The sequence below is a fragment of the Balaenoptera musculus genome, chromosome 8, assembly GCF_009873245.2.
Source record: "Balaenoptera musculus isolate JJ_BM4_2016_0621 chromosome 8, mBalMus1.pri.v3, whole genome shotgun sequence".
NCBI lineage: Eukaryota > Metazoa > Chordata > Mammalia > Artiodactyla > Balaenopteridae > Balaenoptera > Balaenoptera musculus.
In genome coordinates, this window is record NC_045792.1 from 104,778,226 (window position 1) to 104,796,539 (window position 18,314).

The 18,314-nt window shown below is 59.4% G+C and overlaps 2 protein-coding genes across 4 annotated transcripts; one reads left to right on the top strand and one right to left on the bottom strand.

The window, feature by feature from the left end:
* Positions 1-8,328: 8,328 nt before the first annotated feature.
* On the top strand, positions 8,329-14,935 carry RAD9A (RAD9 checkpoint clamp component A). Of its 3 annotated transcripts, XM_036859239.1 has the most exons (11): positions 8,329-8,503; positions 8,589-8,659; positions 9,110-9,238; positions 9,679-9,793; positions 9,881-9,980; positions 12,247-12,353; positions 12,444-12,553; positions 12,643-12,707; positions 12,799-12,936; positions 13,704-13,911; positions 14,000-14,935. In XM_036859239.1, exons 1-11 carry the CDS (start codon positions 8,470-8,472, stop codon positions 14,093-14,095), a joined length of 1,173 nt encoding a protein of 390 aa, XP_036715134.1. In that variant the 5' UTR covers positions 8,329-8,469; the 3' UTR covers positions 14,096-14,935. The 3 variants fall into 3 exon arrangements, with proteins under 3 accessions (XP_036715134.1, XP_036715133.1, XP_036715135.1); XM_036859238.1 differs by having other exon boundaries at positions 12,247-12,553; XM_036859240.1 differs by lacking the exons at positions 8,329-8,503; positions 8,589-8,659 and having other exon boundaries at positions 9,109-9,238; positions 9,692-9,793; positions 12,247-12,553.
* On the bottom strand, positions 14,722-18,077 carry PPP1CA (protein phosphatase 1 catalytic subunit alpha). Its single transcript, XM_036859241.1, has 7 exons — positions 17,919-18,077; positions 17,258-17,389; positions 16,876-17,106; positions 16,133-16,237; positions 15,465-15,688; positions 15,248-15,382; positions 14,722-15,168 (listed from the first exon to the last, which is right to left on the bottom strand). Exons 1-7 carry the CDS (start codon positions 17,971-17,973, stop codon positions 15,058-15,060), a joined length of 993 nt encoding a protein of 330 aa, XP_036715136.1. The 5' UTR covers positions 17,974-18,077; the 3' UTR covers positions 14,722-15,057.
* Between the last annotated feature and the right edge of the window lie 237 nt (positions 18,078-18,314).

Below are 18,314 nucleotides of genomic sequence, written 5' to 3' on the forward strand. Positions count from 1 at the left end.
TGCAGAACTGGCAATAAAGGGGCCCTGACCCCTCGGGTGTCTGGGGAAGCCTCTGGTCCAGTCCCCTCCTGGTAGGTGAGCAGGAGTGTGGTATTGGAGAAGCCCACAGAGATGAGTAAGGACATTCACTCGTTCATTCATTTGTTCACCAAACATTCCTTGAGTTCCAACTCTGTGCCAGGTGCCAGGGACACAGAGAGGAGGCCTAGGAGGCCCTGGGGTCGAGAGGCAGAGGCCGGCCTGTGCGCAGGCAGGAGAGGCAGTGGGCCGCCCCACAGACTCCGCCAGCCTGCTGCAACGCCTGGCATTCCTTGGTGACACGCTGCTCCTTTGCGCCTCTCAGGCTTAACTCATGACAAGCGTTGAAACGTACTGAGCTGTCACCACGAGTCAGCTTCTGTGCTAAGGCTTTATGTGAATGATTTCACTCCATTCTTACAATAACCCTAGAAAATAAGAACTGTTGTTTCCCCATTTTACACACGAGGGGACTGAGGCTTGGTAAGATGAAGTCACTTGTCTAAGGTCACACCAGGAGGTAGAACCAGGGCTGGAACTGAGGACCATTTGCCTTCAGCCCCTCGCCCTCTTAACTGCCCCCACGGCGCAGGCGCGCAGGGACTCTTGAAAGGAGAAGAGGCTGGATGCGGAGACAGCAGCACGTGCTGAGCACCCCTGGCTGTGAGGCATCTAACCTGGGGCACGCCTGGTCTCTCTCTTCAGGACACGAGCACGTTCTCTGGGACAGAGAGTCCCCATGTGCCTGGAGCAGGAGACCTGGGCTCTCCTGCCCGCGACCCGCCACACACGACTGACTGGGCCAGCCATGCCACGTGGCCCTCCTGGGTCGGTGAGAGGTGCCAGCCCAGGACCACTCCAGTCCCCTCAGCTGGAATTGTAGATTCCGCGAGCAGAGCAGTGAGTTTGAATCATGGAATGAGCACTGAGCTGGAAGGCAGACGGCTGCCTGCGCACAGAGCGTACGCAGGCAAGGCGTACAAGGCTGTACCTCCTGAGGGCCAGACCGGCCGTGTGGCCTGCAAAGCGAGCCGCTGCCAGGGACTTGCACCCCAGGAGGGGCGCCCCTCCACCGTTGCGGCGCATGCTCCAGCGTGACTGTGCAGGCGCAGGGGCCACCGAGGGCAGCAGGGGGAGGAAAGGCGGCGGGGAGTGCACTTTCCCCTTTCTTCCAGGGGCAGGAGCCCAGAGGGCCCTGCCTCACCCTGAGCTGGCTGTGATGTCAGCGGAAACCCTGGGGCCAAAGGCCTCCTCCTACCTTAGCAATAGCCCTGCGTCCCCCACCTACACCTGGCCCAGCTCAGGCCTCCCGAGATAAACGGCGCCCACAGCCCCTGCCTCCCAGCCGAGGAGAGGAACCAGGTCCTGCTGCCTGCCTCTCCCCTGCCCTACCTGGGCTCGCTCCCCATCTGCAAGGATGTCAGGGTGATGGGTGTGTGAGGAGGACAGTGGCAGGAGGGATACCCCCAGGGGCTCCACCACCACCCCCGTCGTCCGCCAGGAGCTCCCCCGCCATTCTCCGGGATGTTCCATTGCCCTGGACAACCCATGCCTCAGGCTCTGTGACTCCGGCACCCGGCAGAGGAGTGGGGTTACCTCTCCCTTATCCTGCAGGAAGATCCTTATCCTGCCCTGCTGAGTCACTGCCGGCTCCTCCCGCTCTGTCCCCTCCTTCCCACCAGCCTTCCTCCTTCAGCCTTCTCAGGCTTTCTCCAGACTGTCTGGGTTCCACAGGGGCCCCGGGGGGTGGGGCAGGGGGTCAGAGGACACACTGCACTTGGCACCTCTGGGGGGCTGTCCCAGCACCGCTGGGAGCTTGACAGCACGTGAGGGTGCAGCTCCGCCTTCACCAGCTGTGTGACCTTGGGCGAGCCACTTGACCCCTCTACACCTCAGTTTTCTCTTGCATAAGACAGGGGAGATGATAATGGTGCCTTCCTCAGAATAAAGGATGATTGAGTTAACACAAGTCAAATCTCTGGCACTTAACACGCGACAAGGTTAAATATTATTATTATCTGCCCTTCATGCCCTATCCTCCCACCTCTGCTAATGATGTGCCCCGACCCCTGCAAGCCTCCATGTCTACAAGTCTGTCTGTCTGTACCTACTCTGTTCTTTCCATTCTGCCTTCTTCCTGAGGCCTGTCCCCAGCACCCCCAGGCTGACTCCCCACACTGGGCACAGACACAGAACTCTAGAGAGTTCTGGAGTTGGGCCGCTGCTCAGCTTTCCTCCAACGACAAATGATCCTGAGCATCTGCTTCCGGCATCCCAGACAGCCTCCTCACAGGGGGTCAGTGTCTTGGAGGAGGGCCGGCCGGAGCGGGAAGGATGGACACAGGGAGGTCCACCTCGTGATCCTCAGCAGAGCACCCTGAGCACGTGTCAGTTTCAGCCGCTGACGGCTGCAAAATGAAAATTTCATTGTTAAATGAAACAGGGACTCAAGAGCTCGGACAGGTGTGAGAACGGCTGTAGTGCCGAGAAGGGAGAGGTCAGAGGTCAGGGGGATGTCAAGGGAGACTTTGAGGGTGGCTGGGGAGAAGCCGAGCAGCCAAAGTTGGGGAACCACACCTGGCCTGGAACCGGTTCCTGGGCCGGGAGGAGCTGGCACTCGGGCCTGTGGGGCTCAGTCGCCCCCCTCAAGGCTTTCTGAAGCACCTCCTGTATGTGCCCGCGGAACAGCGTGGTCCTACGGAGACCGCACCCTGCCCACCAGGGGCTGGGGGTCTGCAGGGACAGAGGGAAGATGGCTCCAGAGCCGCCCTGCTCTTAGTGGCCTCATCCCCGCCCTGCCCCCAGTTCTCTGAAGTCTCTCCTCCTCCCCGCACCCCCCCGGCACCGTAGGAAGCCCCCCTTGGCCAGGGAGGATGTCTTCTGGGCCCCTCCCTCCTTGGGCGCCTAGCCCCGTGTTGGACACCGAGCTGGGACCCTCGGGTGCCTGCTTGCCCTCCCCAGGGCAGACCAACCTGGTCTCTGTGCTGGAAGCTGGGACTGGACACGGTGTCTGTCTCCCTCTGCTGGTCCCTTAGGGGACAGCCAGGACAGGGCGCTTTCCCCAGAGCGGGTGGTCCCATGGCTCCCGAAACAGCGGATGGCGAGGGATGGGGGCACTGAGGAAAGGGCCTGGGGACTCAGGCTGGGCTCCAGGCTGTAGGAACACCGACACTGCCGCCCGGGTCCCCTCGGCCCAAAGCCGGCCTCCAACAGGGACCCCGAGGGGTGGTCTCAGGGAGGCCAGGTCGCCTCCCTGATGCTTTCCCCACGGGCCCACAGGCCACAAACAGCTTCCTTCCCTTCTAACCCATGAATGGAGCTGTCATCCACAGATTTATCTAAACCTTTTGTGAAGCTATTTATACTTCCAGCCGAGACCACATCTTGGGGTAATGAGTTCCATCGGAGTCCTCCCCTGCTGGGTGAAGCACGCTGCCTTTGATTTGTCCTAAACTTACCTCACTTGTGCTCCAAGGGGGCCCTGTAACTCCAGCATGCCAGGTTTTGGTGAACAAGCCTGAGCTTCCCCTTCCCATCAGCGGGTTTAAAAATTCCATCCCATCTCCCTCCACCTTCAGCCCTGCAGTCTGAAGGGACCTGGTCTCTGACCTGTGCCTGGAGCCTGGCAGTGTGGGCACAGCCATTACCTCATGCCAGCCTCCAGCAGCTGGTGGGGCAGAGGGCACACCGAGGGCCCAGAATCAAGGGGCGTAGAATCAAGGGGCGGCACGCAGCCCCGCCTACACCCACGCCTCTCCTTGGGGCTGACTTTTACCCCAACCCCAATTCTCTGAGTATTTTCCAGTTCGTGGCCTCCAGAACTTTCCTCTGTAATGTTTCTGTGGGGGGATTTCCCTCTCAGTTCCTAGTATGGATTCATCCTGGCTTCGTCCGTGCTGATGATGTATTTTGTCCCTGGTCCTGACCCCAGAATACCATGAGGGGGTCACGCCAGAGATGGAGGTGCTAGGACACAGCAATCACAGTAACAGCAACACTGACCGTGTGAACTAAGGGCTTTATTTATTTATTTTTTGGCTGTGTCGGGTCTTTGTTGCTGCACGTAGGCTTTCTCTAGTTGCAGCAAGCGGGGGCTACTCTTGGTTGTGGTGTGCGGGCTTCTCCTTGGGGTGGCTTCTCTTGTTACGGAGCACGGGCTCTAGAGCGCAGGCTCCGTAGTTGTGGTGCACGGTCTTAGCTGCTCCGCGGCATGTGGGCTCTTCCCGGACCAGGGCTCGAACCCGTGTCCCCTGCATTGGCAGGTGGATTCTTAACCACTGCGCCACCAGGGAAGTCCCTGGCTTCAAGTCTTGTAACCTCTCTGAACCCTATACTCTTGGGGCATCTGCCCTATGTTTATTAAACCACTGCTATGTGCCAGGCTTGTTCTGGTTGCTGGGAGAAATGCCAGTGAACAAGAAAGGCCCAGGCAGGGCTTGCCTCTGGGGGCTCGAGGCACCTGGTGTGCCACAAAGGCATGATAGGTGGGCAAGTAGAGCCCCACCAGCTCAGTGCCCCCAGCAGCTCAGAGCTCCCTTGCCCACTCGGCAACCCCAGAGTCACCAGGCAAATCCCGTCTCCCGTGTGCGCAGCCCAGCAGACTCTGCCAGAGGCTTTGGCACAGTCAGGCCCTCTGGTTTGTCTCTCTCCAGTCGAGTGGAAGCCCACGAGGGCAGGGATTTTCATCGTGTGCTTTCTTTCCTACACTTAGGAAAGCGTGTCTAACACGTGTTAAATGAACGAAATACTGAGCTCTGAGGATTCTGCGATTTCAAACGTAACCAGTTGAGTGAGAAGCGGTGGTTGAACGGAAGAAATTTCCAGACAGAAAATTAGTTTAAAAGTTTGAAATGGTAACCACCTTCATCCGTTCCATATCCACCTCTGACATTCACACACACACACTCCCACACAATCACATACTTGTGTACTTGCAGGAGACCACCTCTACTGTGGGGTATGGTGAAGACTGTAAGAATGTGGGATTTGAAAGGATCTTGAGAGAGCATCTCATCCAACCCCCTCATTTTATCAAGGAGGAAACAGGCTCAGAGAAGGGCCTCAACTTGCTTGAGGCTGTCTGTAGCAGGGCTGGAGTCACAAGGTCCTTGTTCCCCGTTGTGTGTTCTCCCTTCTGGACCTGAAAGGCCTTTTTGGCTATGCCAACTGCAAGCCTGGAGAGGCTGCTTGGCCTCCAATTGGAGAGCTCCCTTCCAGCCCCACAGCCTGGGGGAAGCAGGCCTGCCAATTCCAGCTCCTCTCCAGAGCTGTGGCTAGGTGATGGGCTCAGGGAAGCCGAAGGGCCCCCTCAGGATCACAGTACATCAAGGTGGGAAGGGACCTCAATGAGTATCTCGTGCCACCAACCACAAAGTACAGCCGCAGAGACAGGAGGGACTCGCCCAAAGTCACACAGCAAGTCAGCGCTGAAGCACAGACCAGAGACCCAGAACTCCCGAGTCCCAGCTCTAGGCTCTTTTCTCATGTCTGAACCCTTCAGAAGGGTCAGGTGATTCCCAGCTTTTAGCAGGTGTGTGTGTGCAGCGTAAGAAAGACTCATCAAAAGTCCTAAAGCGCTGGGAATTCCCTGGTGGTGCAGTGGATTAGACTCTCCGTGCGCTCCCAATGCAGGGGGCCCGGGTTCGATCCCTGGTCAGGGAACTAGATCCCACATGCACGCCGCAACTAAGAGTTCACATGCCTCAACTAAGGAGTCCGCCTGCTGCAACTAAGACCCAGCACAACCAAATAAATAAATATTTTTTTAAAAAAGAAAAGAAAGTCCTAAAGCATTTATGTCTCCCTCTCCCTCCCCCCGGGGCCTTGCTCCAAAGACCTTGAGGCCACAGGACCCTACTGGTCCCATAGGTGTCAGGGGCAGAGGCACGGGTGTGCGATTAGTCACACCTTCCCCTCCCTGCCTTCCAAGGAGTTTTGGCATCTATCTTCTGTTCCAGCTGGGCTGCTCCGGCAATGGCTGTGGGGAAGAGGTGGAGAAGCCGTGAAGGCTCTGCTGATTTTCACTGGAATAAAAAGAGAGAGGGCGAGATCCAGAGAGAAGGAGGAAAGTAAGGAAGAGAATAACGAATGCTAGGTTCCTTGGGTGGGAGGGTTTGCACATAATGTGGGGAGAAAGCTATCGTCCACGGAAGTGTTGGACTGTGGGACTGTGGGCAGAGGTTGGAAGTTTTGTTCCTTTCATCACAGCACCGTGCTACGTGCTACGAGGGAACCAGAGGCAACTCAGCTACACTTGGGTCACACACCTATTCACTGAACGCATACTTACTGATCACCTGCTGAGGGCCAGGCCCTGTGGGAGGCAGAGGGATACAGTAACAAACAAAACAGACTAGGTCCCTGCCCTCATGGGGCTGACATACTAGGGGCATTAAAGAAGTAGACACTATGAAATAATGTTGAGCTGGGATAAGTGCTGTGGATAACCCAGAGCAAGGGCTTGGCTAGACAATGCGGGTGGGTGGGGGTGGAGGGGGAAGCAGAGAAGGCCTATCTGAGGATGGGCAACTGAAGCTGAGCCCTAGGAGGAGAAGGCGCCAGCATGGGAGAAGGGGAAAGAGCATTCCAAGTGGTGGGAACAGCTTTGCAGAGATCCCAAGGTGGAAAAGGATGTGGTTGGTTCAGGGAACTGATGGGGCCAGTTCTGCTGCACAGGAAGGCCACAGACAGGTGGAGAGATGGGTGGGGCCAGCTCCTTCCTGCAGGTTTGGGGTAAGGGGTTTAGAATTTTTTGGGGGGCGGCCAGGACTCACGGCTTGCTGGATCTTAGTTCCCCCACCAGGGATTGAACCCATGCCCTCAGCAGTGAAAAGCGTGGTGTCTTAACCACCGGACTGCCAGGGAATCCCCAAGGGGTTTAGATTTGACGGCAAGTATAGTAATTGGGAACCACTGCAGGGTTTACACCAGGGAGAGGCATGACACAATTGACATTTTAGGAAGGTCACATTGATGCTGCTTGGAGAGAGGACTGGAGGAGACAGGGAACCACCCAGGGAGCTCCCACAGTCATTCGGGTGAGAGATGATGGTGGCCTGAGCCAGGACGATGGCCGTGGACATGGGAGAGGAGGACGAAGTTGCCATCTGTGTGAGAGGCAGAGCAGTCAGGGCTTGCTGGAGGCTTGTAGTATGTAGGGTGTGGGACAGCATGGGGTCAAGGATGACTCCAGGTTTACTGACCTAAATGTCTGGGTAGAGGTGGTACCATTTACACGGACCCCCCTAAAAGGCAAGAATAACCTCCCCCAGTGCTCCTGAGGGAGCAGAGCTGAGGGCAAGGAGAGGAAGAAACAAAGTGGGGTCCAGAACTGCAGGCCAGGAGCAGGAGGGCAAGGGGCCCACAGACAAACACGGCCTCCTCACTGGGGACAGTACCAGAGGGGCAAGTCCAGATGGGCACTAAAGGAACGCAGTGGTGCCCAGGGCCCTTCAAAGCACACTGGGTGCTGCAGGGAACTAGAGGTCAGGGAGCCCCTCCAGGACTTCCCTTCCAGTTCACGCAGCGGAGGACTGAGGCCCAGGACTAGGGGAAGACCTGCCCGCCGATGAAGCCCCTCCTTTGGCACAGTCCCTTGGTCGTTTTTCAAAGGGCCACATACGCATGCGTCTACCCTCAGAAAACGTTTCCAGCGCTTCCCGTTAGTGACCCTCATCATTTGGCAGCGCTCACCCCTCCTCTCACAGACTCACTTCCCTCCCAACGGGGGCAAAGCCCCATGCACCGCTGAGTCTTTACTCTCGCCTTCCCCTGCCAGCCACACCCTTCTACCCCTTTCTGTCCGGAGAATCTTCTCTTCTTCGGGATCAACGCAGGATCCTCGAAGCCAGAGCGAACAGCCACTTCCCACCCCGGGATCCTGCTGCAACGTGCTTTAATTTCTTTTTAGAGCCGGTGGTTGCTGCTTCTGTGCGTGTTCCCGGCTCGGATTGGGTGCGACGGTCTGCCTTCGACCCCGTACCCCCGACAGACGCCCAGAAAATCCGTTCTAAATTAGTGACCCAGGCGGGCTCGCCCGCACATCTCCGGATTCGCTCCCCCACACCCTTTGAGCGCACTGCGTTCGGGCGCGCAGCCGCGGTGGGCCCCGCTGACAGGCCCGGCTCACCCGGGGCGCTGAAGGGCCGAGGGAGGCCCTGGACCCCGCGAAGAGACAAGCCAGAAAGGCGCCCGGCGCTCCCGAATCACGTGACCGCCCCCCCCCGGGGCACGGACTCTGTCACGTGACGGCGTAGCCGGCGAGCGTTTTTCTCACGTGACGGAGGTGCAGGCGTGTGGCCCAATGAGGAGGCGGGGGCGGGGCTTCCGGGGGCGGTGCGCGGGAAGAGAACCCAGGGCATCCGCGGCGGCAGGGGAGACCCGGAGGGGATCAGCGATCTGGGGTCCAGGCCGGGGCCTGCCGCCTGTCACAGCCCGGCCGCGGGGAGCAGCATGAAGTGTCTGGTCACGGGGAGCAACGTGAAGGGTGAGTTGGGGCCAGACGGCGGCTGGGGGCACGTGGGACGGCCCAAGGCGCCAGCAAACCAGTGTTTCTCCTCTCCTCCCCGCAGTGCTCGGCAAGGCCGTCCACTCTCTGTCCCGTATCGGGGACGAACTCTACCTGGAGCCCCTGGAAGACGGGGTGAGGAGCCACGGTATTGGGGGGGGTGTGAGATTCCCACAGGGAGCCCTAACCTGGGCTCGAGTCTCGCCCCCATCAGATAGGATGCCGGTGGGCAGATTTGTCTGCTGAGTTAGTTTCCTCCCCTGTTGCTGGGACGTCACCTTGAGCCCTGTCATCTTCCCAGACCAGTGTGTGAATTGAGAGCATTTGCCCTCCCTGAAGTGCCTGGGGGCGGGTGGGGTCGGCGCTGAAGGCTGTGTAGGGCCCTTGCTGCAGGAGCGGTGCTGAGGGGCCCTCCGGGAAGGCTTCATGGAGAAGATACCCGCTGACTGGAAGGAGAGGGAGGGATTCAGCAGACGATGGTGGAAGTGGAGGACATTAGGGCAAGTGTGTGAGCAAAAGCCGGCCAGAGGGTTGGGCCTGACATTGCTGGTGACTGCATCCCTCTCCCTGCTTTTCCTGGCCCAGCTCTCCCTCCGGACCGTGAACTCCTCCCGCTCGGCCTATGCCTGCTTCCTCTTTGCCCCGCTCTTCTTCCAGCAGTACCAGGCGGCCACCCCTGGTCAGGACCCGCTGCGCTGTAAGATCCTGATGAAGGTGAGGCCCCTCCCTCAGCAGTGGCAGTGCACTCCCCCAGGAACCTCTACCACAGTGCGTTTGCTCTGAGGCACACAGTAGGTGCCAGCTGGGGAGAGAAATGTATGCAGGAGCAATCCAGTGCAAAATGCAGCGCAGGGGCATAGTACGGACATCCACAGGGGGTAATGGGAGATATGGAGAGGCTAATTGATTCTGCCAGGGACCTGCAGAGAGTGGTGACATTCAGTTTGGTCCTTGAAAGGTAAGCAGGTCTTTCAAGGCATTCCAGACAAGGGGAACAGCATGAACGAAGGCCTGGAAGGGTGTAAATGTCTGTGTGTGGGGGAAGTCCTTTCCCGGTGTGACAGTGCTGAGCCTGTGGTGGGCCAGAGCCTAAGGGGACGTGAGAGCTGGCTGGTGGGGGCGCAGGCCTGGGCTGATGTGTTTCCATCGCCTAGTCGTTCCTCTCAGTCTTCCGCTCGCTGGCGATGCTGGAGAAGACCGTGGAGAAATGCTGCATCTCCCTGAATGGCAGGAGCAGCCGCCTGGTAGTTCAGCTGTACTGCAAATACGGTGAGTGAGCAGCTGGCTGGCCAGGTCGTCCTTGCGGCGTGGGGTGGAGGTTGGCGAGGCCCACTGAGACCCTGTCTGCCCATCCAGGGGTGAGGAAGACTCACAACCTGTCCTTCCAGGACTGCGAGTCCCTGCAGGCTGTCTTCGACCCAGCCGTGTGCCCCCACGTGCTCCGTGCCCCAGCAAGGTGAGCACGCTCCCTGGTTGCAAGCTGAGGCCTAGGTTTCTCTCTTCCTTCTTTGGGCCTCAACGGTCAGTTTAAGAAGGCACCGCCTCCATTTGCCCTACAGGGTTTCTGTAGACCTCAAGGAGTTCATCCAACCTGGTTTGCTTTCAGGTCCTTGCCTGGCTCTTTAAGGGCAGAGGCTGGAGTGAGGAGGGGCTGGGTGCTCCCTTGTTCCATGTTCCTCACTGTCTTCTGGAGTCTGTATTCTCTACTTCAAAGGTCTGACTTGGTTTTCTGACCACTCAGACCCATTCTGACTCCTCTGTCAGAGAACAGGTCTCTGGCCTGCCCTCGAGTCTTCTCTGGCCTGAACACCTTTGAAGGTCCCTTAATTTTTGTGGCTCAGGGACTCATGACCCTTCTCTGGCTTCGTCATCCTTCTGGGATGATCCCCATTCAAGGGCAGCCTCTCTTCCTACCTGGCTGGGCTCTAGCCTTGAGGGGTCCCAGCAGGAGGCCAAGGAAGGAGGCTAGGCGGGGAAGTCATGGTCCAGGAGGGCTGCCTGAATAAGCAGCTGTAGAGATGGAGCTGTTTTGGGGAATCAGAGGGGCTGTGCAGGGCCCAGGAGACTCCAGCAGATGCAAAGGTCCCTGGTGAAGACCAGAGCAGAGAGGAGTGGCTCCCCTCCCACTCGCCCACACGCTGGGTGCCACTTGCATCCAAGTAACCCAAGGTCTTGTGTTTCTTTTCTTTTTGTAGCCGCAGGACATGGTAACTTCAAGGTCCCTTTGGGTCCTGACTTTCTGTTTTTCTGAGTTCTGTTGAAACAGCACTGCCCAGGATCCCTTTGGGTAGAGAAAGAGGGAATCAATCTGTGGTCTGTATTTTGAGGATTTTTCTTTCTCTTTCTTCTTTGAAAAGAGCAGTTGTGTTGAGATCTATCCTGATGGGGCTTTTTCCGTAAACCTACATCGTTGGAAAAACAGTCAGACTTCTTTTATCTTAGGTATTGGCCTATCCCAGCGATCTGCACTGTTCTAGGGTGTGATGGCTTAGGAGTGAATATGATTTGAACCTAGTACATTTTTAGAGGGTGTCAAATTCAGGACCAGGCAGATCCACCTCTTGACCCTAAACATGGTCCTAAAGTAAATTGCTTGAGGAAATTGGATCCCAGAGATTACAGGTGGGGAATTCTGACGTGTGTCCATATTCCATTGGAGATCAAAGAAGCCCAACTAAGAGAACTGGGGGCTGACTCACATGACAGCTTATTTCTGAAAGGGCTATTTTATCTTGAAGATTATGAGTTTGGAGGAACTGAGGTGATTGGCAGTGGAAAGAATCAGAACATATGAAATTCCTTAAAAGTTTATTGACTTAAATAGTTTTGTCTCTGTTACACATAATACAAAAAAAAAAAACCTTTAAAAAAAAAGCAATTGTTTCTCTTTTTTTAAATTTATTTTATTTATTTATTTATTTTTGGCTGCGTTGGGTCTTCGCTGCTGCGCGCGGGCTCTCTAGTTGCAGTGAGTGGAGGCTACTCTTCGTTGCAGTGTGTGGGCTTCTCATTGCGGCGGCTTCTCTTGTTGCGGAGCATGGGCTGTAGGCGCACGGGCTTCAGTAGTTGTGGCTCGTGGCCTCTAGAGCACAGGCTCAGTAGTTGTGGCTCATGGGCTTAGTTGCTCTGCGGCATGTGGGATCTTTCCAGACCAGGGCTTGAACCCATGTCCCCCGCGTTGGCAGGCGGATTCTTAACCACTGCGCCACCAGGGAAGCCCCCGTTTCTCTTTTTCTTATGGACAATTTTAAATTCATCTAAAAGCAGACGCCAGTTCCTGTCCCAAGTGTTTTGAGGCAAATTCCAGATGTTATTTCACCTGTAACTGTTTATCGGCGTGTGTCTTTACTAGACAAGGATCTGAGGGCTCTCTCTGAAGGCCGCATTTATGCAGACAGTGTGGGGATGGTCTCCCACCCGTAGGTGGCCAGGTGCCGCCTGCCCGGTTTGGTTCAGCGCAAACAGCCCGTGCTTCCTGCTGTCTTCTGCGGGCTCTGCTCTTGTCTGCCCCGTCTCTTGCAAGTGGACTTCTCCTCCCACGACAGCCTGGGAGCCTTGGACGGGGCAGGGACCATGTCCCGCTCCTGTCCTCCCTGGGGGCATGCTAGGCCTGGCCTGGTTCCGTTTGGACATTGGTGTGTGTCACCGTCCAGCCTCAGGTCCTGAGAGCGAAGCCACTGGGTGGGGCTGAGTCTTGGGGTGATGCTGTGCCCTCCTCACAGGGTCCTGGGGGAGGCTGTTCTGCCCTTCCCCCCTGCGCTGGCCGAAGTGACGCTGGGGATTGGCCGTGGCCACAGGGTCATCCTGCGTAGCTACCAGGAGGAGGCAGGTGAGGGAGCCAGACATGGCCTGGGGCAGGGGGCAGAGATGGGCTGGGATGGGGCAGGGCCCAGGTTTCCTCCTGTTGCTGTCCCCACAGACAGCACTGTCAAAGCCATGGTGACCGAGATGAGCATCGGGGGGGAGGATTTCCAGCAGCTGCAGGCCCAAGAAGGGGTGGCCATCACTTTCTGCCTCAAGGAATTCCGGGTGAGGTTGCCCCCCACGCGCTCACCGCCCGGCTACCCGCTCCTCCCTGCCCCGCCCGGGGCCTCACTGCTCTGCCTCTCCCTCCCCAGGGGCTCCTGAGCTTCGCTGACTCAGCGAACTTGTCTCTCAGCATCTACTTCGATGGCCCGGGCAGGTAATTCCCAGCCTCAGGACAGGGAGGGGAGGGCTCTGGGATGCCAGGAGCCAAAGGGCCTTGACCTTGCCTGGACCCGTCACCTGCCCAGGCCAGCCATCTTTGCCATCAAGGACTCTCTGCTAGACGGCCACTTTGTCCTGGCCACGCTCTCAGAGCCGGACCCGCACCCCCAGGACCTACGTGGCCCGGAGCTCCAGCGGCCAGCGCCTCAGCTTCAGGCTCACAGGTAAGAGCGCTGCCCACCCACTCCTCCCCCTCCCCACCTCTGTGCACCCTGGGGAGCCTGCTGCTTCCAGCGTCTGCGCCTCCCCCTCCCCCCACTTCCTGTTGGGCCCCAGCCCCTGCAGTGCTCACAGCGTCCAGCCCTGCAGGCTCAACCTTACCGGGCAGCTGTACTCAGAGACTCCCCCCACCCAGGGAAGTGTCCCCAGGGTCGGGCTGGCTTCCTTCTCTGGCTGAGGCCTCCCCTCCAAGCCTCCTCCCAGGCCAGAGGAGGGAAAGGGCTGCCGGGAAGCCGGGGGCTGCCTGGGACTGGGGAAGCCGGCGGCTGAAAGGGCAGGTGGGTTGGGGAGGTTGGGCCCAGTGTAGTTTAAGCAGAGGAAGTTTGGCCTGGCCCTCCGCCCAGCATGTCCCTGGGCCCCAGTGCTCTCCAGTTCCTGTCCCCTGGGAAGGTGCGGGCTTGGGCCCCACGTGGCCCAGCTTACAGGACTTGCTGCTCCCCTCCCCCAGCTGAGCTAAACTGGCCCCCAAGATGCCTCCCTCAGGCCTCTACCTCAACTCTGATGAAAGGATTCCAGGTCCACCCCCTCCAGGAAGCAGCTACTTAACCCCAGGCATCCTCTCCCCTCCCACCAAATCAGGAAGTAATAAAACCAAGAGGTCACCAACGGTCACAGGGCTTTTGCAGCCCCCCGCTGAGCCCTCCAAGGTGGGGCCCTGCCTCTGTTCCCCCTCTTCTCTCCCTGTCCTTGCTAACACCGTCTCTGCTTACAGCACACCCCACCTGGACGACTTTGCCCTTGACGACATTGACTCGTACATGATCGCCATGGAAACCACCGTGGGCAGCGAGGGCTCACGGACACTGCCCTCCACCTCCCTTTCACCTGGCCTCCAGCCCCCCTGTAGCCCTGGCTCCCACTCAGAGGAGGAAGATGACACCGAGCCCAGCACCGTGCCTGGGACTCCCCCACCCAAGAAGGTAGGGGCTGGCTGGAGACGGAGGCAGGGATGGGAGGCGGAGGGAGCAGCCTCCAGAGCTCACTCGGCTTCCTCTGTTTTCTCGCCAGTTCCGCTCGCTGTTCTTTGGCTCCATCCTGGCCCCTGCACACTCTCCCCAGGGCCCCAGCCCCGTGCTGGCTGAAGACAGTGAGGGGGAAGGCTGAGCCGGGAAGTCCTTGGAGGACTGGACCAGAGGAAGCCCCAGCCTCCCATCTCCCAGCGCCAACCAGGGGCGGGGCCAGCTCTCCTCCAGGGTGGGTGGTAGAGGTGGGCTGTGCTGGAGCTCAGCTGGCTGGTCCTGCCGCCTCCCCCAGGCCCTGCTCGGCTATGTGTGACTGGCCTGGGTCCTGTCGTCTCCCTTCAGCCCCCAGTCCATCATGTCTGTTCCCAGTGTTGGTGCTGCGCTGCCACCTGCTGGGAGGTCCCTCACCTCTTAATCCCACTGTGTGGCCAGGGTCAGGGGCCTGCCTTCTCTAAGCCCACCTCCCTAAGGAAAAACCACGGTGGGGCTGCTGGCCCCTACTGATTCACCTTCTCTGCCAATCAGGACCTGTCCCTCCCTCAAATCCTGGGCACACGTTGGGGATCCCCTGTAGCCGGTACACACAGTTTTGCTTGCTTTTCCAAAACTCTCTGGCCCTGGCTTGGAAATTCCAAGGGCCCCTGTGACCTGAGCATGTGGCTGGTGTTTCCCTGGCTGGGGCCCCATGCCCAGCAAGCCTCCCAAGTGGCCCTAGGCGGAAGGGTCGCCAGGCACGGCATTTGGGACAAGGGAGACAGACGCCATGGCGAGAATCCAGCTTTGACCTTTATTCGAGAGACCAGATGGGTCGCCCCAGGATCCGGCTGCCAGCCCTGAGGCCAAGCAAGGCTGGAGACCCACAATCTGGCCCTGCTCTGCCCTGAGCTGCAGCCTCAGCCCCAGGATCCTGCCTGCAGCCACTGCAGGTGCAGGTGGAAGGAGCCCTGGGGGTTTGGACGCTGCTATTGATTCATAAAAAAAAGAAAAATACACCAAGGCTCCGTGTTGCCTGTGACAGGCGGCCCTAGGGGGCCAGCACGAACCCTCACAGCACGTGATTTCTGTACAATCCACCATCTGGGGCAGAGGGCGGGCACACGGAGGCTATTTCTTGGCTTTGGCGGAGTTGCGGGGTGGGGTGATGGGCCGGCCTCCAGGGTTCAGGCCGCTGAACTGCCCATATTTCCCCTTGTTCTTGTCGGCGGGCTTGAGGATCTAAAAGAGGCAAGCTGGTCAGGCTCATGGGGCTGAGCCATGGGCCCCCCGCCCCTTCCGTCCCCATCTCCAACCCCACCTGGAAGGAGCACATGAGCGTCTCGTCCACGCTCATCATGGCGCCTGCGTTGTCAAACTCGCCACAGTAGTTAGGAGCTGAGAAGAGTGTCACCAGCTGCCGCTTGGCAAAGAACTCATAGCCATCTTCTACCACCTGGACGGGGGTGGGGGCAGTTAGTCCAGCAGGTGTTGCTGCCCGTCCCCCGCTGCCACCCAGACCAGAGCTGCCAGCCCACCTGGTGTGCCCGGCAGATGAGATCCAGGTCGTGCTTGTGCAGGAACTTGGCCACGACCTCAGCTCCGAAGGTAAAGGAGACGCCACGGTCATTCTCGCCCCAGCCCTGCACGTCCTTGTCAGGGTCAGACCACAGCAGGTCACACAGCAGGCCCTGGTCTGGCACGTCTGTGGGCCGCATGATACGCCGGATCTGCTCCATGGACTGTAGGTCCGGGGACAGGCCTGGGGGGCACCGGGGTCAGGTCACTTCCTCAAGCCTCAAAACAAGGGCCCTCCCTCCTCCAGGAAGCCTTTGCCAATCAGCCTCTGTTCCCCCAACCCTCCGCCCTCTCCTGGATTCCTGGGAGCCTAGACAGGCAGAGCTCATCGCCTTCTGCCTCTTCAAGTCCCTGTCCCTTCAAGGAGCACAGCGCTCCCTGGAGAAAGACAAGCAAACTCCACGCAAGAAGCCGAGGCCACGACATGACAGTGAGTGCAGCCTAACGCTGGGGTGCGGGGGGACTTTGTGGAAGAAGTGACATCCAAACCGGGACTCCAGGGAGAGGTGTTCCAGGTGGCTGAGAACGTGTCCTCCAGCTAACACTTCTGTGCCAAATGCCCCAGGGATGTGGCCAGGCTCGTCCTGCCCAAGCATTCCCTTGCCATGCGGCCCAGAGCCGCCCTCACCCCCGTGACAGCAGAAGATCTTTTCATCCACAATGGCAGCAATAGGCAGGCAGTTGAAGCAATCGGTGAAGGTTTTCCATAGTTTGATGTTGTAGCGTCTCTTGCCTGCCCAGAGGAAGGAGAGGGCTCACGAGAAGGCCTGTCTGCCCCACCCTCAGTGTGGGTCTCTGGGCCTTCCAGGGCACATTGTGTGTTGTTCAGACACAGCTGGGAGAAGAGAATGGAAGGCAAGAAGGGAACCCCCACCCCGCCCCGCCAACCCTCACCCCACTGCCTCGCAGGAGGAATTCTAAAGCAGCCGAGTCCACAGGAACCCCAGAGTTCCAGTTCTGGAACAACCTCAGGGTTGGCACCCATGCCCCTGCACATGAGCAGAGCCAGGCCAAGACCGGGTTTGGTCTCTCTCAGCTTCTGGCCAACAGAGCCCAGTCCAGACAGGCATCCTAAGTGCTTAAGTAACGGATGCACTGGAGGGGAGTGCCGGCAGGCAAGGCCCTGCATTAGAATGCTGGCAGCCCTTCAGTCAGCAGCCATTCACCACGTCCCTCCTGAGCACCAGGACCCATGCCAGGAGGGCAGGGAGGAGAGACGTGAACTGGCCCGGCCCTGCCTTCACGGAGCTCAGTCTAGCAGGTGTTCGTCAGACACTGCTACCCCAGCCACCAGGTCAACACGAGGGTCGCACTGAATGGCCGGGAGAGCCCTTCAGGACCCGCTCAGCCCCAGATGCTCATCCCACTCACACTCATCGTAGAAGCCGTAGATGCGGTTGATGCTGGCACACTCGTGGTTCCCACGGAGCAGGAAGAAGTTCTCGGGGTACTTGATCTTATAGGCCAGCAGCAAGCAGATGGTCTCCAAAGACTGCTTGCCCCTGTCCACGTAGTCCCCCAGAAACAGGTAGTTGCTCTCTGGAGGGAAGCCGCCGTACTCGAACAGCCGCAGAAGGTCGTAGTACTGGCCATGGATGTCGCCTGTGACCCAGAGAACCAGGTCAGCACTAGGTGCAGTCTAAACTTGAACCCAGGGCCAGGGTTGGGCTCAAGGGAGGAGAGATCCAGGGACTTTGGCTGGTGGGGGGGTACCCACTTTCAGGAAGCAAAGGGGCCTGGGCAGGGGGCTCACCGCAGATCTTGAGGGGTGCCTCCAGCTCCAGAAGAATGGGCTGGCTCAGGAAAATCTCCCGGGATTTGAGGCACAGACCACGGATCTCGTTCTCTGTCAGCTGTACATTCTTTCCAGGCCGCGAGCCCTGCACTGGGAGTGGAATGAGGCATCAGGACCCTCAGGCAAGAAGAGGGTGGGTGACATGGGTGGCCCCATAGGCACTTCTGGGGGGGCGCCTGGGCCTCCCGGGCCCCGCCTCGCCCAGGGGCAGCTGCTGCTGCTGAGCCTCCTGGGACCCCCGCCTCAAGCCTCAAGGGACGAGACCCCCAGCTACCCTCAAGACACTCGAGAGGGGACTGCTGTGCGCGGAGGCCTGCCAAAACCTCAGAACACGGGACCCCTTGCTTGGGGGGGGCTAGGCTTCTCGGATTTCTCTGTCACCCCAAGAGCCCTGGCCAACCCGTGCGCCCCCCGCCCTGCTCTGGCAAGGGGAGCAACCCCAGACCTCCCAGGCGCGCCGCGACTGGGAAGGGGGGGCACCTGCGGCCACGGGACCTCGCGGCCCGTCCCCGCCCAGTCTAAGCTGGCCCTGGGAGGGGCAAGTCCACCCGCGCGCCACTTCCGGGCCGGGCAGGGGACCAGGGCGCGGCCGGCGCCCACCTCCCCTGCCCCGGCCAACCTTCCAGCAGGCGCCCGATGATAGAGTCCAGGTTGAGCTTCTCGCTGTCGGACATGGCGGCGCCGCCGCTCTGGCCCCAGCAGCTCCGGGCCCGCTCCTGCCTCCCGCCCTCCCGCTGCCTCCTTCCGGCCTCGCGCTCCTTCCGCCCGCCCCGGCTCGCCGCCCCGCCTCCTAGGCCGCCCGCCCCGCCCCTCCCCGCCCCGCCCCTCCCCGCCCCGCCCGCTGCCCCAGCGCTCTAGCGCCTCCGCCGGACGCCGGGCGCAGGGGTCGCGGCAGCCCGGGAGGCGGGGCCTCGGCCAGGGGGCGGGACTTGGACTGACTCGTGTGTCTGGGGCGGAGCCTGCTCGGTGGGCGGGGCTTCATGGGGTGAGGTCAAGCCTAGCTCCGCCCTTGAGG

Excerpts from the sequence above, each read along its gene's own strand:
- RAD9A (XM_036859238.1), top strand. The coding sequence starts at position 8,470 with ATGAAGTGTCTGGTCACGGGGAGCAACGTGAAGG. Across the intron at positions 12,554-12,642 it reads TCTGCCTCAAGGAATTCCGG|GGGCTCCTGAGCTTCGCTGA; the intron begins GTGAGGTTGCCC and ends CTCCCTCCCCAG. Across the intron at positions 12,708-12,798 it reads TACTTCGATGGCCCGGGCAG|GCCAGCCATCTTTGCCATCA; the intron begins GTAATTCCCAGC and ends TCACCTGCCCAG.
- PPP1CA (XM_036859241.1), bottom strand. The coding sequence starts at position 17,973 with ATGTCCGACAGCGAGAAGCTCAACCTGGACTCTATCATCGGGCGCCTG. Across the intron at positions 17,107-17,257 it reads GGCACCCCTCAAGATCTGCG|GCGACATCCATGGCCAGTAC; the intron begins GTGAGCCCCCTG and ends TCTGGGTCACAG. Across the intron at positions 15,383-15,464 it reads TCATCTGCCGGGCACACCAG|GTGGTAGAAGATGGCTATGA; the intron begins GTGGGCTGGCAG and ends ACCCCCGTCCAG.